Genomic DNA, 22,302 nt, shown 5'->3' on the forward strand with positions numbered 1-22,302 from the left:
CAAACCGTCACAGCCCCGAGCCGGGGAGTCCCGAGCGCCCGCAGGGTGCGGGCCCGGGCTGCGCGCGGGGTGCTAGGACGCCCCCCGCCTCCCTCCCTGCCCCCAGGCCGCGACTCCGCCCCGCCGCCAACTCCGCCGGGCTTCGCGGGCGCCTTTCTCTCGCGGGCCCGCCCTCCTCCGGGTGTGTGGCGGGCGCGGGAGGCGGGCCCGGCCCTGACGGGCTGCGACTCCGCAGCCAGAGGAGGGCGGGAAGGCGGCGCGGAGGCGGGGACTGCGCCGGGCGGTAGCTGGCGCTGAGCGCGGTGGGAGCGGAGCGGGTGCCCGGCAGGCGCGGCTGGCGGCCTCCACCCGGTCTCGGCGCCGCAGCCCGACGCCTCTCCCGCCCCGGCTCCGGCTCCGGCTCCGCGGCCCGAGGCGCGGCGCACGCGGAGGAGCGGTGAGCCGCCGGTAGGTTGCCTGGGGACTGCTGTTCCGTCTGCAGCCTTTTGTGCTGCTGGAGAGGTGGTGACGGGTGGGTGGCGGTGGCGGTGGCGGGGTGCCCCAGTAGCCGACTCCCGGTGCCAGCCCCAGTCGCGGCGCCGCCCCTTCCTCCCTGCCTCGTGTCGGGGCCGGGCGCGCGGAGCCCGCGCGGTGCTGGCGAGCCCCGGCCGGGCGGGCCTCCGGGATGGGCGGCCTCCGCGCCCCCTGGCCTCGGCCCGCGGGTCCCTGGACGCCGGAGCAGGGGGCTGGGGTTCAGTGAACTGGGTGGAGCCCTTGCCGGGTGCGGGGAGCCCGCGGTTCCTTGGCACAGGGGTGGGGCCGGAGACGCCGTGAGTGTGCAGCGCGTGTGAGTGAGTGTGCGGAGGCGTGCGCCCGTGTGCGCGCGGCGTGCGCTCGCCGGGGAGCTGCGGGGACTCGGCGACCGCAGCGCCGCTCCCCGGGGGCGGCAGCTCGGAAGCTCGCGCTCGCCGCCGCGCCGCCGTGCCGGCTCCGCGGGGCAGCGGGCCCGGGGCCCCCTTGAGAAGCGGCTCTTTCCCGGGCCTGGGCGCCGGCGCCGCGTGCCCGGCCGTCCGCGCGGTGCGGCTGCCCGGGCGGCCTCGTCCCGCCGCCCCCTCGCCCGCGCAGCAATCCGGAGCCGGGAGGGGGCGAGGCTGCCCGCGAGCCTGCAGCCGCTGACGGCTGCGGGGCCGAGGGCGCGGCGGGGACCGGCGGGCCGGCCTTGATCGGGGGCGCGCGTGTGGCTTGGCGCCGGGTGCTGGCCCGAAGCGAAAGCGGCAGATGTCGCTGGGCACCGCCGCCCTCGCCCCACCTGTCGCGGGTGGACTTTGGGGCGGGTGGGAAGCGGAGGAAAGGGCTTTCCTGGCGGGCGGCAGTCAGACCTTGAGCGGGAGGCCCCATTGTGCGGCTGCCAGACTCGAGCGGTGGAATCTGCAAACCTCTGCCAGGGAGGGGCCGGGAGCACGGCGGGAAGGGCGGCCGGTCCTGTCCCCCGCAAGTGTTCCTCGGCCTTGGGGTCTCTCCGCCGCGTCGCCCGCGCCAGCCTGCACGCAGTGGGCTCGTAATTTGTGTCAGGCAAAGATGGTGAGTGTGAGTGGGCACGGCTGTGGCGCACAGGTAAAACCGGGGCTGGGAACTTTTTCATCGTTTGAGGAATGGGAGGAATGGAGGCAGAAGCATTTTATAGCGCGCTTGCTACTCCTAGCCGAAAGAACAATTCTTGCACAACATTTCTGACGTTACTAGACTTCAGTTGACGTTCTTTTTTCAGATGAGCCACCCTACAATTTAGAGTTAGTTGGCTGGTTTGATTTTAACCCTGCAGAGCAGGTAAGACGCTAGAGGGATAGAAATGACCTCTTCCCAAGTTTATGTCCCCAGTTATTTTAAAATGCAGTACTGGTTATTATTGCAGAAGCTTTTGGTACTTTAACTTAACATTATGATTTATGCTTACACAATTATGTTTAATCAATGTTTCATAGGTTTCTCAGTGTTTTATTATATGCCTGTGTGCATTATAAAGTTAAGAAAATGACCAAAATGAAATATAAGGATTAACGATCCCAGAGGCCTCTTGATTTGATAAGAATATGTTCCTGCCAAAAGTTTATAAGCAAATAAGAGTGTTTAGTAGTAACTATTCCAGGATATAAGACATAGAGTATTTATTGACTTTGCATATAGTCAGTGAATTTATTTACTTTCTCTGTGTAATTTTATATACTTTGGAGAGGTGTTGTGCACATTAACACTTAAGTATTTAGTGTTGTGGGGATAACAAAACTTTATATAAAGGATTTAAATTTTTATTCTTGGGGGTAAGGGGGTGGTCAGGTCTTCTATTCCAGAGAGAACTCTGATTTTGTCACCTGTCTACCAAAACATATTCTTAGTTTTAAGCTTTCATCTGGAAGTTTAGCCAATTCCATTGTGTACACCTGTCCCATTTCGGTTATGCTTCCAAAAAGGCAGATTTTTTGTAAAGACAGCATGTAGACCTGCAGTTCTAATTAACCTTTAGTCTTATTTGTAGTGAAACTGAATTTTTTTCTAAAATAGGTAGAAGGATGATTTCACCTAATGATAAGACATTGATAATCTAGCTTTAATTTCTACTAGCAGAAATAGAAAATGAACTGATTTTAAAAGAAACACATTAAAATAACTGATAGTAAAACTATTGAAAGAGCTGATACTACAGAAACACATTTTTGTCTTACTGAACCCGTTATGGGTTGTCTTACCACGTTGGTGAGGTTAATGATTTGTTTGTAAGGTCAAGGATGGTTTCAGAAAAGTCACACCCTATTTAACTCTTCTTAAAAATTATTGATGATTACATTTTATGAGTTGCAAATGAAAAAGTAAGATTATTTTGAAGTAAACTCTAAAATGAGCATGTATGCACAGCTAAGCATTTTGTTTTCATCATATGTGTTATTAAATCATTTTATTTCTGCTCAGCATTCTTATACTTGAGAGATGTTTTGGTCCTCTCTTTTAGTGTTTTTAGAGTTATCTTTGAGACTAGTGGTTGCAAAATATTTTCATTAGTCTCAATGGAACTTTTAAAAATTGCTATCCCCCTCCCTGCCAGGTGGTTTTCATTATTGGTTTCTTCTCAAATAGCCACTCTGAGAAGTACTACCTGTTTCCATTTTTGTGTGTTTTGAGAGCTAGAATTAGAACCCATAACTTCTACTCTATCAATTTTCTTTGCCTAAAATTTATCATTTTTCATAATATAATCTTTAATGATTAGCGGGATTCATTTACCAAAATTCACAAGGACTATGTGCTGACCTTCACATTTATAGCCTAATGATTTGGAAGTGATAGATTTTGTGAAATTTCTTCTTATTGCTATTTTGTTACTAGATCTATGCTGAAGCCTGAGTTTTATGGCTTTTTTGTATGTAGGGATTTTGTGCAGGCTTAAACATTTCCATGTGGAGCTTTCTGTAGTTTTGGGAAAATCACTCCTTTCTCTGGGTTCCCAGTGCCATTCAGGTTTATTGTTATATCAGATTTATGTATTCCCATGTCTGTCTTTCCCTCTCACCTAGCTTCAAGCTTTACTTTTTGTATTCGCCCCAGTGCATGTACAGTGCTGGGGCATGATAAGACTTGAAATGTTATTGAATGACTGAATGAGGAAATGAATAATTAAATGGCTGAGTGGATTCACCCAAACAGATACTCCTCAGACTTGTATTAGAACCCATTATGCAAGCAGAGGATCCTCCCTCCCTCCTTCCCTCCCTTCCTTCCTTAAGTCATTGCCGTTCCCTTGTTATATATTACTTTTGAGTAGGACAACAGGGTAATTGCCAGACTGGGACACTTTTGAGCCATAAAGAGGGTGCTGTAAGTAATTATACTAGGGCACTGGTGGCTTTGACCTGAGACCTGTGGCCACTCTTCTTTTGAAGGACATTCTTCTTGATTTACCTCTGATGATATCTATCATCTTGCCTGAGAGATGTGACACACTTGCTAGTTGATGTTTGCAAACTTTTCTATTTGTAGAAGCCTCATTTGCAGTCAAATGTTGGGCGTCTTTTGCTTAATCACTCATGGTTTCCCTGTCCAGAGGCTGGTGGGCAGCACTTGACCATGCTTAATTTTTCCTATTTTCCCTGGTTGTAGGATAGTATCACAGGGCTTTCTGTTTGTGTCAGCTGCTTATAGCTGAAAGCGTTACATACTCCAGTCTGCTCTGTTTGTTTTTTCTATGCAGCATTTAGTCCGTCTTGTAAGAATTCCATGTGAGTTGTTTCCCTTCCTGCCGATTGTTTTTGAGAGGAGACCCGTTGATATCTTGCCAAGCCTTCATGTTCAAAACATTGGCCAGAATCAAGTGCAAGAGTTTTTATCAATTTTTAAAATATTCTAAAAATGTTATTTCAAAAGTATATTTTGGGAACTTTCATATTACAACGTTTGTTTCTAATGGGAGAGGGGTCACTATAATGTTTTATTGGATTTTTTTATACGCAATCTCTTAAAAAAGGAATATTCTTTCAGTAGTTTCTGGCCTTGTTCTTTTAATTTTTTTTCTCTTTTTCACTATCTTCTTCATTGTCTTCTTAGTACCTGTGCATGGATAGCAGGCGATTACAAAACAGTAAGCAGAGTCAGAAATGAGTAAAAACTGAGAAATGAAACAGAGCTCCTGCACCTTGGTTTTGCCCTCTGTGGCTCTCTCGGACTCTGTTTATATTCTATTTTTGGCTTGGCACTGGCATAATAGGGATAATCAGTTACTACGCTTTGTTTACTATGAAATTACTGACCATTTCCTAAACTTCCACATCAGCTCCATTGCAAGAGTTAGATAATTGCTCTAAGGCTTCTGTACTTTCAAATCTGGAATGAACTTGCCTATCTAAAGCCATGTCAGTGGGTTTTGGAGTCAGATGGTTTGGGGCTCAGATTCCTGCTCTGACTCTCAGTATTACTCGATCAAATACTTTTCAGTGGGGATATTTTCCTCATGGAGTAGTAGTTAAGATTAAATGGAGTATAGCATTTACCATGTAGAAGGTGCTCAAAATGTTAGTTTCCTTTTATATCTCTTCCCTATTAAAAATTTGTTTACTTAAATAAGAAATCAACTTGAACTTACATTAGTATTGGGGAAATCCTTTGGCAGAAAAATTACTATGCCTGTGTTCCCTTGGGACGCACTGGATTGTTTTAAATAGAAATTTTTATTGTTAGATAACCATTGTTACATTACAGTTCACTTTATGTTAAAACCAGAGTCTTCATTGGTGAGGTAGAACCAAGTCTTAATTACCTAGGTTTCTTGGTTACCCAATTTGAAAATAGTTTGTGGCAAAAGAAATGAAAGGGAGTGTGTTACCTAAATCTAAAGTTCCAAAGGCTGAAACACTTTAGTTTCTTGGAATGACAATTCTTGGTGCATGAGCTTTTCCAGTTTCGTAAGCTATGAAAGCAAATACCTTTAATTCAGTGACTGTGCATTTCCTTTGAATAAAGCTCTTCTGGGCTGGTAAGGAAAGTAATAAAGTGACAAACTCCTTCCCCTTTCCCTTGCTGTGTATTGTCGGGACTGTTGCCACTTCTGGCTCTTTGCACCTATGTAGGTAAAATGTGTCCGTGGGGTTCCTTTGAGGCTCCCCTTACCCCAAGGTTCAACACAACAACAGAAAACCCGACAACCAAAGAAACCTTTACATGTGGAAAGGACCTTGGGAGTTTTCTCTTACACCTTTACCTCCCCAGGTAAGAGGGGAAGGCACACAGGAAATGCTAGAAACCTCTAGCAGTGTGATAACTCTAAAGGAGTGCTTTCTCAAGGTGTTCTGTTTTGTTTTTAATGTTTTCCAAGAGCCTTCTAATCATTTGCCTCACAGCAGTCTTATGAAGGATTTTTATTGTTGCTATTTTATGGCTAAAATGAGTAGATACCAGAAATTAATTGCATAATAACATCACACATCATAAAGGGCTTTGCAGCATGCAGAGCACATTCGTTTCCCTCCTCATCTCAGTTGATCCACATAACTACTGTATGAGGGAGGAAGGATGCTGTTGTCCTCAAATTAAACATTGCTCTTTGTGCAAGGTCAAGAGGCAGAGTTCTTAGCAAGACTAGGGCTAGGACCTGCTCTTTTGACCCTAGCCTCAGGGTTATTTTTTTTATAGGATACTGTGAGTCTATTGAACCTATGAATAAGTAGAACTCAGGTGGTGGAACCAACATTTAAATCTCTAAGATTTAGCCCAGGTAGCTATTCTTAGTCTCTAGGTAGAGCTTAAGCAGCAGAACACAGTGGAACAAGCTTGATAAAATGTTTGAGGTTTAATTTAGCTGAACAAATTCAAAATTACTTTAATTAAATTAATTACTATTGTATCCTGTATAATCTGTACCTGGTATTAGTACCTCCTGCTAGTTTCATCCTGTTTTGCTGTTAGAATTGGTATAATTGCTTTATAAGTTTTGTTACTTGTTAAATTAAAGGTTTATTTTTGTATCTCATGTTTAGTATCTGGAATAGAGCAGAAAAATTATTATGCCTGTGTTCCCTTGGGACTCATTGGAAATTGTACAGTGATATCTTCTGGGATTTAATCTGGTGAGTTATGTTTTGTTTTTTCTGTTTGTTAACCAGTTGTATGAACATAATATCATAATGTGTTTTAAGAACTACATGAACAGATAATGTGAAATCTCAGTATATTATTGCAAATATGTATATTCTAATTATGAAATTTTTAATGGCAAGAACAGAAACTATTGTTGTAAAATGGTAACACTATGTTTGAAATTTTTGACTTTTTGGTTGAGTAGATTTCCTTTTTTTTAATTCCTGCAAGATAAAGGAGATCTTATGGAATATTCCAAAATATAGCAGTTAGGAGGTAGTTGTTCTAATTTCAGGGAAATTTCAATAAAAACAGTCTCCAAAGATTGGCAAAGTAACCTGCAAAAAGTTCTAGTTGTATATTATTATACATAAAGATTGGCAAACAGATGACTGAAAGGAACATCATTTTCACTTAGGTGAATAGAGGTTTGCTGCAAGTGTGACATTCCTTTTATCACACTATGAATGTAAACGGTTGAAAATACCCAATGCTCTTGTTTTCCTTCCGTTGTCTTTTTTCAGTATGTCATCTGTGTATCTGTGCTGACACCATTGTTCATGTGGCTCCCAGTCTTTGAAGGGGAAAAATAATTAATAACGGCCTTTGTAACTCTTTAGCATTTTAAAAACTAGGTTCATATGAATTCATGCTTTGGTATGTCATTCTACTAGGCCAATGTCTTTGTAGGCCCTTTCTTTGAACTACCTGGTCATAATCCTTGAAAAGAGCCGTTTCATAGTAAGTGATTTCCAAATTATCAGTCAGCAGCAGAATCAAAGGGATGATGGAGAAACACAATGAAATTGCATTTTAAAACATTGAAAAAATGGAAATGTTACCAAAATTTTGTTCTGAAAAAAAGAGCAAGAAGTTTGAAAATCCTAAGTACAAAGTACTTTTAGAGGATCTTGAATAAGAATGTGGCTGGGTCACTAACTCATACAACTGAAATAAAGCACAAAACTTTGGTCCTCCAAGTTCTACAGCTGCTCAAGTTGTATATTCTCAGAATCAGAAGGTTTTGGTTTTTTAAAATATGTCTTTATTGATTTCAGAGAGGGTAAGGGAGAGAGAGAGAGAGCTAGAAACATCAATGATGAGAGTCATTGATCGGCTGCCTCCTGCACGCCCCCTGCTGGGGATCGAACCCGCAACCGGGCATGTGCCCTGACCGGGAATTGAACCTTGATCTCCTGGATCCTAGGTCGATGCTCAACCCCTGAGCCACACCCATTAAGAAGGTATCTTAATGGTTGCCCAGTCTATGTTTGAATACCTTAAGTGACAGGTAACTTTCTACTTCTCAAGTTGGTTCATTTCCCCTTTTGCAGCTCTGCCAGAATCTCCTATTTATATATATAACTATATAACTATGTATACATATGTCTGTATACATATGCATATGAAGAGATACAGATACACACACACATACTCCTGTAGCTACAGGGACAGGAAATTCAGAGGGCCGTCAGAAACTTGGAAATATGTAATAGCTTCTGTTTTTTCAAGTCAGATTTATGAAAGTATACTTTATATACATTAAAATTCATCTTTTAAGATACAGAGTTTGATGAGTTTTGACACATATATCCAGTTGTGTAATGACCACTACAGTCACCATCCCCCCAAATTCCCTTGGACCCCTTTATAGTCTGTTCCCTTCCCCCAGCCCCAGCCCTTGGAAGTCATTGATTTTAGTCCAATAGTTTTGCCTTTTCCAGAATGTCAAGTAAGGGGAATCACAAAGTATGTAGCATTTTCTGTCTGCTGCTTTCACTTACTGTAATCCTGGTTTGCGTCTTTTCATTGCTGAGTGGTATTGGTATTTTATTTATGGATGGAGCACAGTTTATCCGTTTCCCTGTTGATGGACGTTTGCATTGTTTCCAGTTTTGATGATTATGAATGAGCTGCTATAAGCATTCACATTCAGTTCTTTGTCTGAACACATATTTTCACGTGTCCTAGGTTAATATCTACAAGTAGCGTACGTGGGTTGTTTAATAAGCATTTATTTAAATTTGTAAGAAATTGTCTAACTTTTCCAAAGTGCCTGCACCTGACAGAGGCTTTCGAGAAGCTAAAATAACTACACCAAAGTGTAGGCAAATGAAGGACCTGATTCTCACCCAGCACAGATTTATTTTTATTTTATATCCAGTTTTAACAAGTTTGGTTAGCAGATTTTTTAAAAGCCCACATGGATTAGGAACAGTAAACTTGAAGGCCTTAGGGATAGGTTGTTAGCAATTGGAAGCAGCCAAAAATGATGGTCACTAATATGACTATAATTACTGATTTTAGATAAGGGGGGCAGGAACTTACAGAGGTGAAATTCTTCTGTCGGATAAGTTCTGTCAGACAAGGTCCCAGACATGTCAGCATCTTAGAATTACCTGGGGATCTTTTACAAATTTCAGAGGCCAGGACAAATTAAATGACAAATTTGGAGTAGAGCACAGATATCAATATTTTTTTGAAGCTCCTTAGATCATGTCAGTGTGTAGACAAGTTTGGATCCACATGATAGAAGCCAAGCAGGATGGACTCAGAGGAGCAATGACCCTGGAGCTAGGAGGCCTGGGACTGCCTAATAGCTTTGGGCAAGGTCCTGCCTTCAGGGTCATCTTCTCTGTAATCGGAGGTTCCATGTAGGTGAGTTCCAAGATGATTCTGCACTAAAATTTGACAGTTCTTGATATCATTAAACTGATAATAGCCGTACTTAAGAGATTCCATTTCCCAAGGAATGGCTCTAGGCTGAGTGGTTTGTTTCAGGTACCTCTGGAACAGAATTCTGTTCGCATGATGGCATTTTTGTTCTGTATATTTAGAAAGTTATGTTATATCTGTTTTCTCTTAAGCGATACTGCTGTATGTTTCTAAAACAGTTTAAGCATATGGAGCAGTTTTTTTTATTACTAAGGGTGACTTTTTTTATAAGTCTGATTTATAAAAAAAAAATTCAGTATTTCTCAAAAATAATTTTTTGTGTAGCAGTTGTGAAACTTATCAGCTATTTTCAGAGATGGTCTCAGGAGCTAAGGCATCTAGGTTATATTTTTAAAACGTCGCTCCCTTTGCCAAATGTATAGGAAGTTTGGCCTCTTGGAGAGTGTTCAGCGGTGACCTGTTTCCATGCGGGTCACAGTGGTTTGAATGTGCTCACCTTGGTGCGTCGGGTTCCGCTGCATGTGTATTGAAGTTTGGATGTTTGCTTTAGTTTCAGCCAAAATTGACAATTGTGTGCTGCGCCCATTGTGTTTAAAATGTGCACCATGTACATTTTTCTGGTAAATGTTAAAATGTTGCCTGTCTCATGTTGTTTAGTTTGAATCCTCATATATTTCAAAGAAGTATAGTGGTACCTGTGAACATGGCCAGGTCTTTCATACGTTTTATAAGTACATGTCAGTGCCATTGTTACCGATTGGGTTGTGAGAACTTGATCTTGAAGACCCTTAGGTGTCATTTGAAAAATTACATTTGGTCTTGGTACTTGTTTAGGAAACTCAGTTTTGAAAGCATTGTTTAAGTACAAGTTGACTTTTCTATTCTTGTTGCATTTTCTGTTTTAGACTCTTATATTCACTGAAGTTTTGCTGTTCCTGTTATTGTAACAACACTTTTTCTATTTTCTGTTTTCAGTCTTTATTTTTGCTTTAAACTGTATATGAAAATTAATGGAAGCAATAAGGGTATTTGCTGGTTTCTGATTTTTAGTGTTGTGCAGTGCAGAACTTAGCACTGGATCTGGTTTCTCAGTTCACATTTATTCTTATTGATGCAGTGGGAGTGGAGCCTGTTTCACATACCTACATTATATACCAAAGTGCTTTGTAATCATTTATCTTGGAAGTATGCTTTTTTGATACAAGGTTATTTTAGAATATGAAACAAATGCTTAGTCATGAATAAGTTCGTTAAAAACTTACTCGCAAGCGATTTTTCATGGTAAAATATGAAAAATTTGCTGCTAAATAGAGGCCATCTCTACTTGTAGTCATTCATTCCTGGTGAATGACTTTAAAAAAAAAATGTCTTTATTGATTTCAGAGAGAGGAAGGGAGAGGGAAGAAAGAAACATCAATGATGAGAGAGCTATTGATCAGCTGCCTCCTGCATGCCCCTGACTGGGGATCGAGCCCGCAACCCGGGCATGTGCCCTGACCCAGAATCAAACCTCGACCTCCTGGATCCTAGGTTGCTGCTCAACCACTGAGCCATGCCTGGCCGGGCCTGATGAATGATTTTTAATAAGAAATTTTGCAGTGTAAAATATTGGACATCCAAATACCAAGATATGCTGACTTTGAGACCGTTCGGCCTTTGTTGCCTTTAGCATCACCCTTTTATTGTAGATTTCCGGAATTAGAAAGTACCTGGACCTCCTTCGTTTCAGGTAGGACAGTACCTACACCACTTTGGCCCATTTGAAAGATGACCTGAGAAAGTTGATTCTGTAACTGCTTTCAGGATCTTGCTCCAGTATTTAAATTCAGTCAGGAAATTCTTAGGGATTTAAGAGCGTAGAAAGTTTTGTTTTCAGTCACATTGAAGAATGAAAGGTATGCTGCTTAGTCAGCATTCCACACAGCTGAAAATGAAATATTTGCCAGTCATTGCTCCCCTGGCTGAAACCCAGCCTCCACCCAGCTTTCTTAGTGCCACACAGTAGATGTTCTTTAGAAAAGCACTATGTAAGTAAAAAGAATCTAAAAACAAAATAAAAATCTAAGCAATTTGTAAGAGTCCTGGTTGTGCCATTCACATTCCTACTTCAGTATCAAGAGCTGAAGATGTTGAATGTGTGACAATACCCTGCAGAGACCAATGAAACCACCTAAAAGATCTGTTAGTTTTGAGACTGTGCTATAGTTTATGGCAGAAGTATTGATGCTTTACAGCTAAAAAAAATGCAAACAATTTTAAACCCTTAGAATTACCCATTAGAGAAGTTCACTATATATTACAGCTGTGTATGGAATGGATTTAAAGTGAGCATTTTCGTGTTCCAATGCAGCAAGACCATGATTCAGAATTTTTACATTGAGGATTGACCTTAGTTACTTAGTCAAATATTTGTGAGAGGCTATTGGGAATGCTTATTTCTTTAACTTTCTGGTTAAGTAGTGTTTTCTACTGGGAGTATGTTGTTCATGTCATCAAAGTAGGCAGGTTTTTGACACCAGGTTGCTTGGTCAAAATGTCCAGAGCTCTTAACGTCTAGTTAACTATGTAGGTTAAACCATTGTCTATCAGGTAGATGCCTGAAGATCCTGTGGGTTAATTTTACCCATGCCAGGTGGCGTGGTGTTCCTGGCTGCTGGAAGCTTAACCAGTGATAGTTACTCATCTAACGTGCCTTTTTCACATCACATCACATTTTGACCTTTATGCATTGCCTCACGCCTCACTCCACTTTCCTATTTTTCTAGGGACTTATTTTCTAGCTACTGTATAGTTTTTGCCCTTTTCTCTCAAACCTTTGTATCCTGCCATCCTTTCCCCTTAACCCCTAGAGATTCTAAGAATTCCTGGTGGTCTGCCTTGATGCAGCAGGATGGAGTTCACGTGGGAGCAAATTTTTGATGATCCTCTTGGCCACAGGAGCCTGTGCTCACTCTTCTTTGCTGTGACTTTTTGTACATGCTTAACTTGCTTAGCAATTTCTATCCCTTATAGGCAAAAAAGATGACTTTCGGCCTAGCTTCTGTTTGAATTATCCAATTCAGAATGGGTAGGGTGTGAATCATGGATTTTAGGAAGTTCATAATTTACCAGATGCGACTTCTGTAAGGTGACTGGTGGAAATCCGTGGACTGCCGTAGACTGCCAGATTTGGAAGAGACCTGGACAGCGTCACTTCATGTGACCAATGCATGAGGTTCACCACTTGGGTCACTCTAGTTGGGTGGGTCGCCCAGTCTGTGTGTGTGCTTCCTTTCTTCCACAGCCCTGGTTATTTGGCCTCACTGAGCCCCCTCGGCTTTTCTTTTCAGAATAAAGCATCAGAATCACTTCCTGCCTGTCAGGTTATGTAGGTTGGAGGCCTTCAATAAGCTGTTCTCCGGGGCTCTTTCTGGACAACAGAATTAGTGATAAAGGAAGGGTTAGTTTGTCATTTGGCTTAAAGTTAAACATTTGTTCCTTCAGCATAAAATTGGATGAAGCTTCCTATGGCCCTCTAAAGTTTATTAGATGATAAGTCTTTAGGGTTTGGTATGCAAATCAAAGTGGCTGGTAGTCACCTACTTCCATCCTTTCCATAGAGAAATAAATTACAGAATCAAATACAAATTTATTTTTACATTAATAAAACAGAATGAAACCAATTACTTTAAATCTAGAAGGGTTGAGGAGCTAAGGTATTTTGGATAATTTAAAATTGGAAATAGTCTAAGATTTAGAGTAAAAAGTAAGTAAAACTGTATTGATCCCTTTAGCATTTGTTTTACCTGAGGAATTATTATTAGTTTTTCAGTTGTGCCATAGATGTAGACCGTAGTGAGGGCAGGATGGTGTCTAGTAACTGCCTAGTCTTGGTTTATTTATTTTCTAATGAAGGAAGTGCAAGTATGCAAGCGAAGGAATCAGATAGTGGCTTTTCTTTAGCTTTCTAATTGCTTGGATTTTAAACGAAAACCCAAATTTTAGGAAATGCATCAGTTAGGAAAAGGTTTTGTTTTACAGAAGAATTCTTAAGAATTATTTAATATAATAGCCTTTTTCAATAAATATTTAATCTTAAAATCAAATGTTATTTGACATTTTGGTAAGCGATCTGAGATACTTAATTAAAACTGTGTTATCTACTTCTGAGGATCTGTAGATACAAAGTTCCTCAGAGATGGCATTATTATTTTGGTTTCCTTAGTATTTTATTTTGCAAAATTTATCTGCAACTTTCTAAGAACCTGGCCATTATTTGTGGTACTTCTTATCAGTGGGGTTTTCTAAACAATGTAATGCAATTATGATGATGAATAATATTATTATTCATTGTGAACTCCTCTGCCATTTACTGAACTGTTCAAAAGTGTAATTTCTTAGATGGTATAATTTTATGATTAAATGGTCAAATAAGATAACATAATATTTTATATATGTTTAATATTAAAATGATTTATTGGATTTAGGATTAACTTTTAAACTACAAAATGGTTATTTTTAAATAATTCATTGGGGATATGGAAGGAGGAACATTTTACAAGGTTTGGGGAAGCCTTGCCTGAAGACTTCTCCATACCATAAGAAAAAAATTTTAGGCCTAAATTGGAATCTTTGCAGAAATGGGTCAGCTTTTATCTTTTTATTATATGCCCCTTAAACACAGTTGCAAAGAATTGCAGGTGGAAGAGCCGAGCACTTATTTTAAATCAAATGATGGAAAAATGTAAAGATTTTATTTTCATGTTGGAAAGATTTTGTGGATTCTTGTGAAACTGTGTATGATTATTTTTATTTGCTTGATGTTGAGATCTGTATTTGATTTGCTTAATATCTCAGCAAGGAGCAAACTTTGAGTGATTACGCGGAGCTCTGTATTTAGAGAGGTATTGTTTTCTGTAGGCTTCTCCATCTGAACTGTTTAATAGTACTTTGACTGTAATGTAACCTGCCTTGAGTTCTTGGAGGCAGAGAAGTAGCAGTCATTTCATGCCTGCTCTGAAACATTTAATGGACAGATGAAAATCTGTCAGTTGCACTCTGGCTGCTTTTCAGGCTGCCTGAACTTTCTAAAATGAACCAGCTCTGCCCAAGGTTCTGCGCATTACACTCTTCTAATCTGTCTGTCTACTTTTAGGAGTGTGCAGAGTGGTGCCTAAAATGGAAGTAGATGTTAATGGAGAGACCAGAAGTACCCTGAGCACCCTGCCCTTGCCTGTGGCCGAGGTGAGCTCCCCGGGGAAGGCCGAGGCGGAGAAGCCCCGCTGCTCCAGCACACCATGCTCACCGATGCGCCGGACAGTCTCAGGCTACCAGATCCTCCACATGGACTCTAACTATTTGGTTGGCTTCACAACTGGTGAGGAACTCCTGAAGTTAGCCCAGAAGTGCACAGGAGGTGAAGAGAGTAAGGGAGAAGCCGTGCCTTCCTTGCGCTCCAAACAGCTGGATGCGGGACTTGCACGTTCCTCTCGTTTGTATAAAACCAGAAGTAGGTACTACCAGCCATACGAGATTCCAGCTGTCAATGGCAGGAGGCGAAGGCGGATGCCCAGCTCAGGAGACAAGTGCACTAAGTCTTTACCTTACGAACCTTATAAGGCCCTCCACGGGCCTCTGCCTCTTTGTCTTCTTAAAGGTAAGAGGGCTCACTCCAAATCTCTGGACTACCTCAATCTAGATAAAATGAACATCAAGGAGCCAGCCGACACAGAAGTGCTACAGTACCAGCTTCAACACCTAACCCTCAGAGGGGACCGTGTGTTTGCTAGGAATAACACATGAATGGCCTGCGGGGCGTGTAGACCAGTTTAGGGCAGCCTGCACTCGGCTAGAAAAACCCACCGTTGTACTCTGTACAGGACTCTCCGCATTATAGATGGTTATATCAGCTAAGTGTTCCAGGAACATAAAAATAGTTTGGATCAAATTTTGAATACAGAAATAAAATCACAGGTACTTGGGGAGAAGTCGCCTAGAGCACGCAACTGCAAGAAAACAGAATGTTGACCATTAGTTTGTATAGCTTTTTAGCTAGGAAAAAAAAGGCTTTGGTACGGTAAGATCTTTATGATTCTGACGCTCAAATTGGGAATGCTACCTGCTCGGTTGTTGCTGACTTGGTATGATTCATTAGAAATTTATATCTTAAGTACTCAAGTACTTCTTTAATCTCTGTATTTTACTATAAAATGTATGTAATGATTTGTTTTATGAAATTTAGAACTTGAACATTGCTGAATTGGACCACTTTTTATTTTTAAATATTGAGTTTAAATATTTTATAACTGGTTTTGCACTGAAAAGAAGAAGAAATAACATTTCAGATTGACAAGAATAATCTTTCTTCACTTGCCTCAATAATATTATTGAGCAATGAATTTTTTATTTCCGCATGGAAAGTTACTGATCTCTATGGCTGTAAAATATTTCTTTATAGCGTTATTAACATGTGTCTTAATAAAATTAAATTTGGGATACAAAGTATTTATTTTACAATAGGTGGGGGGTGGGGGAGCTTTTCCAGAAAGTTTCCAATATGAAGTTTTCATAAGTTGAAAAAGTTTCCTTTGGGCTTATTTTCTAATTTAAAATTCATCTGAAACTTTAAAATGGAAAGGATTCTTTTAGTTGTGAATTATAGGCATAATACTGTTTGCATCTGAATGTTCTGTAAGTGAATGGAACTTTAATAGAGGAGCTCATGATTTCTACTATTGAATGCTTAATCAAAGTATGAAGTGATACCATTCAGCATGGCATTGGGTCATCCAATTTTAGTTTTTTTGCAGCACAAGCACTCATTGAAATTCCAGTTTCTAGGATTAGTGTAGGAGCCTTAAGTGCTTCTACAGTTTTAATGGGTTAATCCTGGATTACTTAACAATTTATGTCAATTGCACTGGTTTAATTTGTTGCTAAAGAAATATTGCCCTGGCTTTAGTAACAAATACAGCTCAACTATTCTTGAATATATTTTGGAAAAAAAAGTATGTAACTTACCTTTTGTAAAAGTTTCTATTTCTTTTTTTGACTCTTGAAGGTGCAATTTATTACAGAATTGGCATTTCTGGCAGAATAGAACTGCTTATTTTAAATTTTATTTTGGGGGCTGGGAGTTTCTTAGGTGTTAGCACTCTTGCTTATAAAATAAGAACACCTTTTAATTAATGAGTGGACCATTCCTGGTGCAGTTGTGACTTTTCTTTAGCCAGAATGAATGGTGAACCATTTAAAGCAGAATAAGTATTAGAAAACCCTAGGAACTCTTAATCAACATTTATTATGCTTTCTCTGAGGCAACCATGTGAAAGAACCTTGGTGAAGTTGGCCCACAGCTTACTGAGTTGATCAAATTTCTTGATGGGCAGGAAATTTTCAGCTGTTGATACTTTAACGTAAATTGCACCTTTGTAACATATTGTATTGACGAATGATCACTAAGATTAACTATCTCTATACAGTCATTAGTTTGACAAGAAATAGAATCCTGTCAGATGCCAAAGAGTTGGGATTTTTACGTTTGATGATTAAACATCGTTATTTATTGATGATTTACCCTGTGGAACTGTGTTATTTCTAACTATGAAATAAAAGGGTGATGTAAACACACATTGTTGTGTGATGCTTTAACGAGGTCTACCGTCAATAGGCTGGTTACTGTTCAAGAATTTTGCCTAAGCACTTATTTTTAGGCCCCATTTTTGTTTAAAAAAATTACTTTGGGTGCTCATCCATGTTTCAAGGTAAAGGATGTATTCATGGCAATGACTGTATTCCGTGTGTACCTGTGAGAGCTGTCCCTGTCTGTGCACCTAAATAATTTCTTGAGCTAAATAAAAGTATGTAGCTTTTTGTTTTGTTTTTACTTAAAGACGGGTAAAACTCTGTGGCGAAAATAAAGGGGGTAATAGTTGGAGATATGGCACATTTGCTATGTCTGATTAGTAAAGATACGTAACTTTTAAGTTTGGTTTCCTAGAAAGTTTTGAAACTAGGTCAGTAGTTTTCAGAATGTGTTTGCAGAGCCCCTTCATGCATGTGTTCTTGCTTTCTCCGCACTCCATACACTGGTGCTCCTATAGTGGATACTGTCCTATAGAGAAAAAAGGTTAAGCTGGATCTCTTTTAGCTGAAAGAAAATCCCATTTCCTTTAGTCTTTGAATGTGTTCTGTTTTTAACCCCTCCCCCCATTTTTATTCAGTTTAATATTCCATACTAAATAGGGCACATTTTGGCCATATATACCTGATGATGTTATGTTACAGACCTGCCCTTAACTACCTTGTAGTACCACCTAACTTTAATTTTTTTCTCAAAAATATGTTTTAGAGGCTCAGCTGATGCTTAAAGTAGCAGCAGAATTTCAGTCCTCACCTCAGTTTGAGGTGAGCTTCTCTTGCTCCTTGACTTCCATCCAGCTGCATTTGCACCTCTGGGTCCTGGGCTCCCATAGTCTGCAGTCAGGGAAGAAAAGACTCAGGATGGGTTAAAATGTAAACTCATTCAGAGCCCCAGATCTTCTGGGCTGCTGTTCCAGGCCCGTCGAGTCCTGTCCATTGCCCCTTATACCCTATAATGCCCATGTGTGGGTCACTGTCTTTTTCCCTTCCCTGAGATATTTAAATGATTCCAATATTGGGTTTGGGGAAGGTTTTAGAAGATTCCACATTAACTTTTAAAGGCAAATGGCCTTTTCACCAAAGAAAGAATATTTCTTGAGATCTTGAGAAAAGCAATCCATTTTTACTTATTTTTCTCATTTGAACACACTTTTATCTCAGAAAGGTTTTTATTCCATTATAACCATTGAAAAAATTTTAAGGGAACTTTTCAGTGACCCTGGCCTAACCATTTGTTCTCAGTGATAGAAAGTAGGAGAGACTGTCAAGCTCATTAATGGCATGACTGCTCTAGAAGAGTCGAGGTGGAGAGAGAGCAAGGATGCACGTTACTGTGATGCAGAAAGGACAGCAAGTATTAAGTAAAATTGGCTTTTAGACAATATAATTTGATTAGAGAAATGGAAATTGATGAAGATTGCCTTGGAAATATGATAAATGCGATTAGCCAGAAGTGGAGGTTGTCAGCACTTAATGATGCGCTTCACTTCGTAATGTGCTTCTTTAAATAGGAATTATGAAATGGATCCTTAGCTATTTACATTAAAAGAAAATGAGGGCTTTTCCTGGCTGAGGAGAACAGTATACTAGAAACAAAAGAAAAATGGGTTTGATCTGCTGTTTTGAGTTTGCTTAGCCCCTAGGACACTTTGTTACTCTCCTGGAGGGAGACATTGAATTTGTCTTCTCGCCATTGTGAAACGACTTTTTCCAAGAGAAAAAGCCTGAAACCATGTCTCCTGAACGTTGCCCCCCATGATCTTGCGGTTGTCTTTGATGTACAGGTTCCTGGGAGAGCACAGGATGAGGGAAGGGAACTCTTTAAACAGAAGAATGCAGCATCTGCTGGAATGAAAAAGAGTAGCTGTGCAGCCAGTGGAATCCTTAGGTGATCCTGGCTGGGGTGGCTTCTGGAAGGAAGAGCTTTGAAGCCTTTACTTTTGTAGAAAAGCTAGCAGCACTTTCCAGGTGCCTGCTGATGCTCTCAGGAACAGTTCTCACTGTGTGCCCCGGGGGAAGAGCAGGGAACACAGGGTCCATGGTGTTGACCTGGGGCCTAATTCACCAAGAAGCAGAATCTTCACCAAACTTTTATGTAAAAGGGTTACACATGGCACATACTTGGAATACTTTGAATCATGTATCTTTGGCCTAACGCTTCAGTTAGGAATGGGAACATATGCAGTAAGATGTTTTGTCTTGAACTAAGATTTTGGCGAAGTGGTTAGAGCCAAGGTGGCAAGTACTGAGTGTGCCCCTCTGATGCGTGTGGCAGACGTCCCTAATCCAGCAGTGCAGACTCCGAGTCCAGATGTGGTCGCCTTATCTTCCGTAAGCCAGCTCTTCAGAGCAGCTGCCACTGAGCTGATCAGCATTACACTGGAGATAATACCTTTTTGCCCACCACACCCCACTGCAATGGATTATAGTGTGAATTGAAAAATGGTCTGAACGTTTATGAGTAGGAGACCGTTCTGGGCCCTCTCTTCTAACCAGAGAACAGAGGGGAATGGTCCCCACTACTACCACCCACAAGGCGCCTGCTAAGCACATGGAGACACTCTGGGGACAAAAGGACTTAAGGTCTATTTCACCTTCAAGGACTTGCTTCTTGAAGAAACATTCAGAGAGGAGGGCAAGGGGCATAAGAAATGCCAAATGAGTGCTTTATAGAATAAATAGCAATTAGAGAGAGAGAGGACCTTAAATCCTATGGGACTGAGATCTGAGAAAGTTCTACCTTGTTCATGTTTCTTTCAGTAGGCTGTCCAGCGTATTGGATGGGCTCACGTACCTTGCTGATCTGTGTAGAAGGTGAAAAAAGTACCTTCATAGGGAGGTCTAGGAGATGAAAAATATGGGAAGGCAAAAACTTAACGTAATAACTGAGTCTGTGAAGGAGCAGGGCATGCCAACGATGCTCAGCGGCTACTTACCCTGTTCTTAGTGGCCAGCTAAACTGGACTGACCCACTTTCTAGAAGTTAGGGTGGAGGTGTAGTTAAAGAACTGAAATATTGGAGTTGGGGGTGAGGGGGAGGTAACAGCTATGAGGGAATAAATAAATGGATATTTTAGTAATTTTTTCCCTCCTCTTGCACTGCAGTTAATCATGGGGTAAGGTGGGAATGACAAAGATGGCTTGCTTTAATTATTTTTAAAGTACATTTAAAAATATGTATTCTTGTCATAATGTGTATAAGAAATTAAACTATATGGGAAGTGTTTTGCTCAAGAAGTTTCCTAATATAGACCATCTTTTGAAATGACCAATTGGAATGCTGCATTAGTTGGTAGATTTCTGTATTTTACTTTCTAATATTTATAATAAAGTGATTTTGTTATTTTTTATTAATTGTTTCTCATTTTTAGTGTCATGCTCATCTAATAAGAAATTGATGTGGTTATAAGGAACAGTGTTTAAGGGATTAAGATACTTATGGGTTTGAATCCTGCTTTGTGTTGGGCCACATCAGGTAATCCACTCAGAGTGCAAAAGATATTCATTACATGTGACAAAGAGACTTTTTTTTTTAAGAGGAAAAGGGCATATAATATTATATTGCGTATAAGTCCCCCCCCCCAAATTCATTTCTTAAATGCATGCTGGATTAGGCCCTTAAAGTGAAATAGATGGGGATCATGTTTTTTTCTTCACATTTTCTTTAAATTGTCCCTTGCTGTTTTTGAGGATCCTTATGACTAGACTAGAGATACCAGAGAATAAACAGTTGGAAGTGTGATTTTGACCACTGGGCCAGGTTACTCTATAGAAATCACGGGAAATGCTGCAAACGATTATAGTTCCTAATTTGTGAAAGAGAAAAGTTGTGAGAGCTCCCTCATTTGCGTTACCCTAGATCTCTAGTATGACTGGTAATGAGAGAGGGTTCCTTTGTGTATTGACAACCAGACGCATCACCTTAGGAGAGTCCAAACCGAAGGCTCAGAGAACTGTGATGGATTTTATATAAAGTACAAAAACACACACACTTTTGTTGAAATAGAACCACCTGCTAAAGCAAACTGCTATATTTGTAGAAATTGATGCTCCTTCAAATTCACAGTTCAACCTTGGTTTATTCATCCACCAAATATTGGTTGTGATATTTGTACCCCCCAGTGATGCCATATAATACAAGGTGAGTGAACACAGAAGTCAAAGTCAAGAACAAACACATAGTTGCGTTTTGAAATGACTGCTGCTAATGAACATGGGTTTTAGATTTTTTTTGAGCACAGAGAGGAGAAACTTCCTAATCCCACCGTCAGGTAGGGAAAGCTTCGCCAGAGAAGTTATGCTTGGGCTTGGAGGGTGAGCAGAAGTTTGCCGCGTGGGTAGAAAGGCGAGGGCCTCCCAGGCAGAAGAGAACACTACATGGGAACATAACCCTGGAAAGGCCCCAAGGTTCATCCATTCTGCTTTTCCTACTATGCAAACCAACCTAGACAGAAGTATGTCATACATCTTCCTAAAAATAAAAATCTCTAGGAAAGGAGGTCATCGATTTGACCCACACTCTCCAGCGAAGAATTTAGCAGTGACATTTCAAATCGTGATAGTTAAGCTGCTCAGTAGTCCTTTACGGTCCGCATTTCTCCTAATTCAACAGCCTTTTTTTCCCGTACGTAACTTCTCTTGCCCCGAGGACCCTCTGAGTTTTTGTGGGTCTCTGGCAGTCTAGAGTTCTCACAGATACTAGCCGCACATACGTCTGGAAGAAGAAGCTTTTGGGGACCAAGCAGCCAGTTTCAGGCCCTACCTGGGAGCCTGGCTGGAAACCCGGGGCCCTGAGAGAAACTCCGAGGTGTAGGATGAGGGGCGGGAATCCAGCCTGCTTTCTCTCCACCGCTTTTGTTTTTCCCCAGGCTGAACGCGCTGGCTCTGCAAGCTCCAGAACTTACCCTTCGCAAGATCTCTTTTAAGACTAGAGGGTGGTGTTTTTGGAAACAGTGCATATAGGGCCCTGAGGTTTCAGGAAACTCCATCAGTAGAAACACCCTGAGCTGAGTTTGTCCGACCACTGTAGCCACTCCCGGAATTCTCTCCTGTGGGCCTCTTTCTAGGATTTAAAAAACTGCTGGGAGAGAGCGGGGAGAGGGTCGGGTGGAAAAGTCTGGGGGCTGTTATTTTTTTAATCTAAAGAATTTGTAATAGTCAACTGCTTATTTCTCTGTTCCTCTCTCTCTGCTCTAATTAGTCAGCTATAAATTAAAAACTATATATTGGAAGACCTTAAATGCTTGGCCCTTCACATCATGTTCTGTAATTGTGACAATCTTGATTTTGTGTGATTTAAACAAAAAGTCTCACCCACCTTGGCTTCACCACTTATTTGCGGGATACAGTTGGTCATGTGCCTTCGTTTTACTTTTTTATAAAATGGGAAACATAACTTCTGCTTTACAG

General features: G+C 41.2%; 1 protein-coding gene across 3 annotated transcripts; it reads left to right on the forward strand.

Annotated features, from left to right (window-relative positions):
- The first annotated feature begins 355 nt into the window (after positions 1-355).
- Positions 356-16,881, forward strand: MACIR (macrophage immunometabolism regulator). 3 transcript variants are annotated; one of them, XM_087815477.1, is made up of 3 exons: positions 356-447; positions 6,498-6,587; positions 14,408-16,881. In XM_087815477.1, exon 3 carries the CDS (start codon positions 14,431-14,433, stop codon positions 15,052-15,054), a length of 624 nt encoding a protein of 207 aa, XP_087671603.1. In that variant the 5' UTR covers positions 356-447; positions 6,498-6,587; positions 14,408-14,430; the 3' UTR covers positions 15,055-16,881. The 3 variants fall into 3 exon arrangements, with proteins under 3 accessions (XP_087671603.1, XP_087671604.1, XP_016077480.1); XM_016221994.2 differs by lacking the exon at positions 356-447 and adding an exon at positions 1,591-5,730; XM_087815478.1 differs by lacking the exon at positions 6,498-6,587 and having other exon boundaries at positions 359-447.
- The last annotated feature ends 5,421 nt before the right edge of the window (positions 16,882-22,302 follow it).

The sequence above is a fragment of the Miniopterus natalensis genome, chromosome 3 (genome assembly GCF_054644295.1).
Source record: "Miniopterus natalensis isolate mMinNat1 chromosome 3, mMinNat1.hap1, whole genome shotgun sequence".
Classification (NCBI taxonomy): Eukaryota; Metazoa; Chordata; class Mammalia; order Chiroptera; family Miniopteridae; genus Miniopterus; species Miniopterus natalensis.

Bases quoted from the DNA above. Each gene is read 5' to 3' on its own strand.
- MACIR (XM_087815477.1), top strand. From the start codon at position 14,431: ATGGAAGTAGATGTTAATGGAGAGACCAGAAGTACCCTGAGCACCCTG.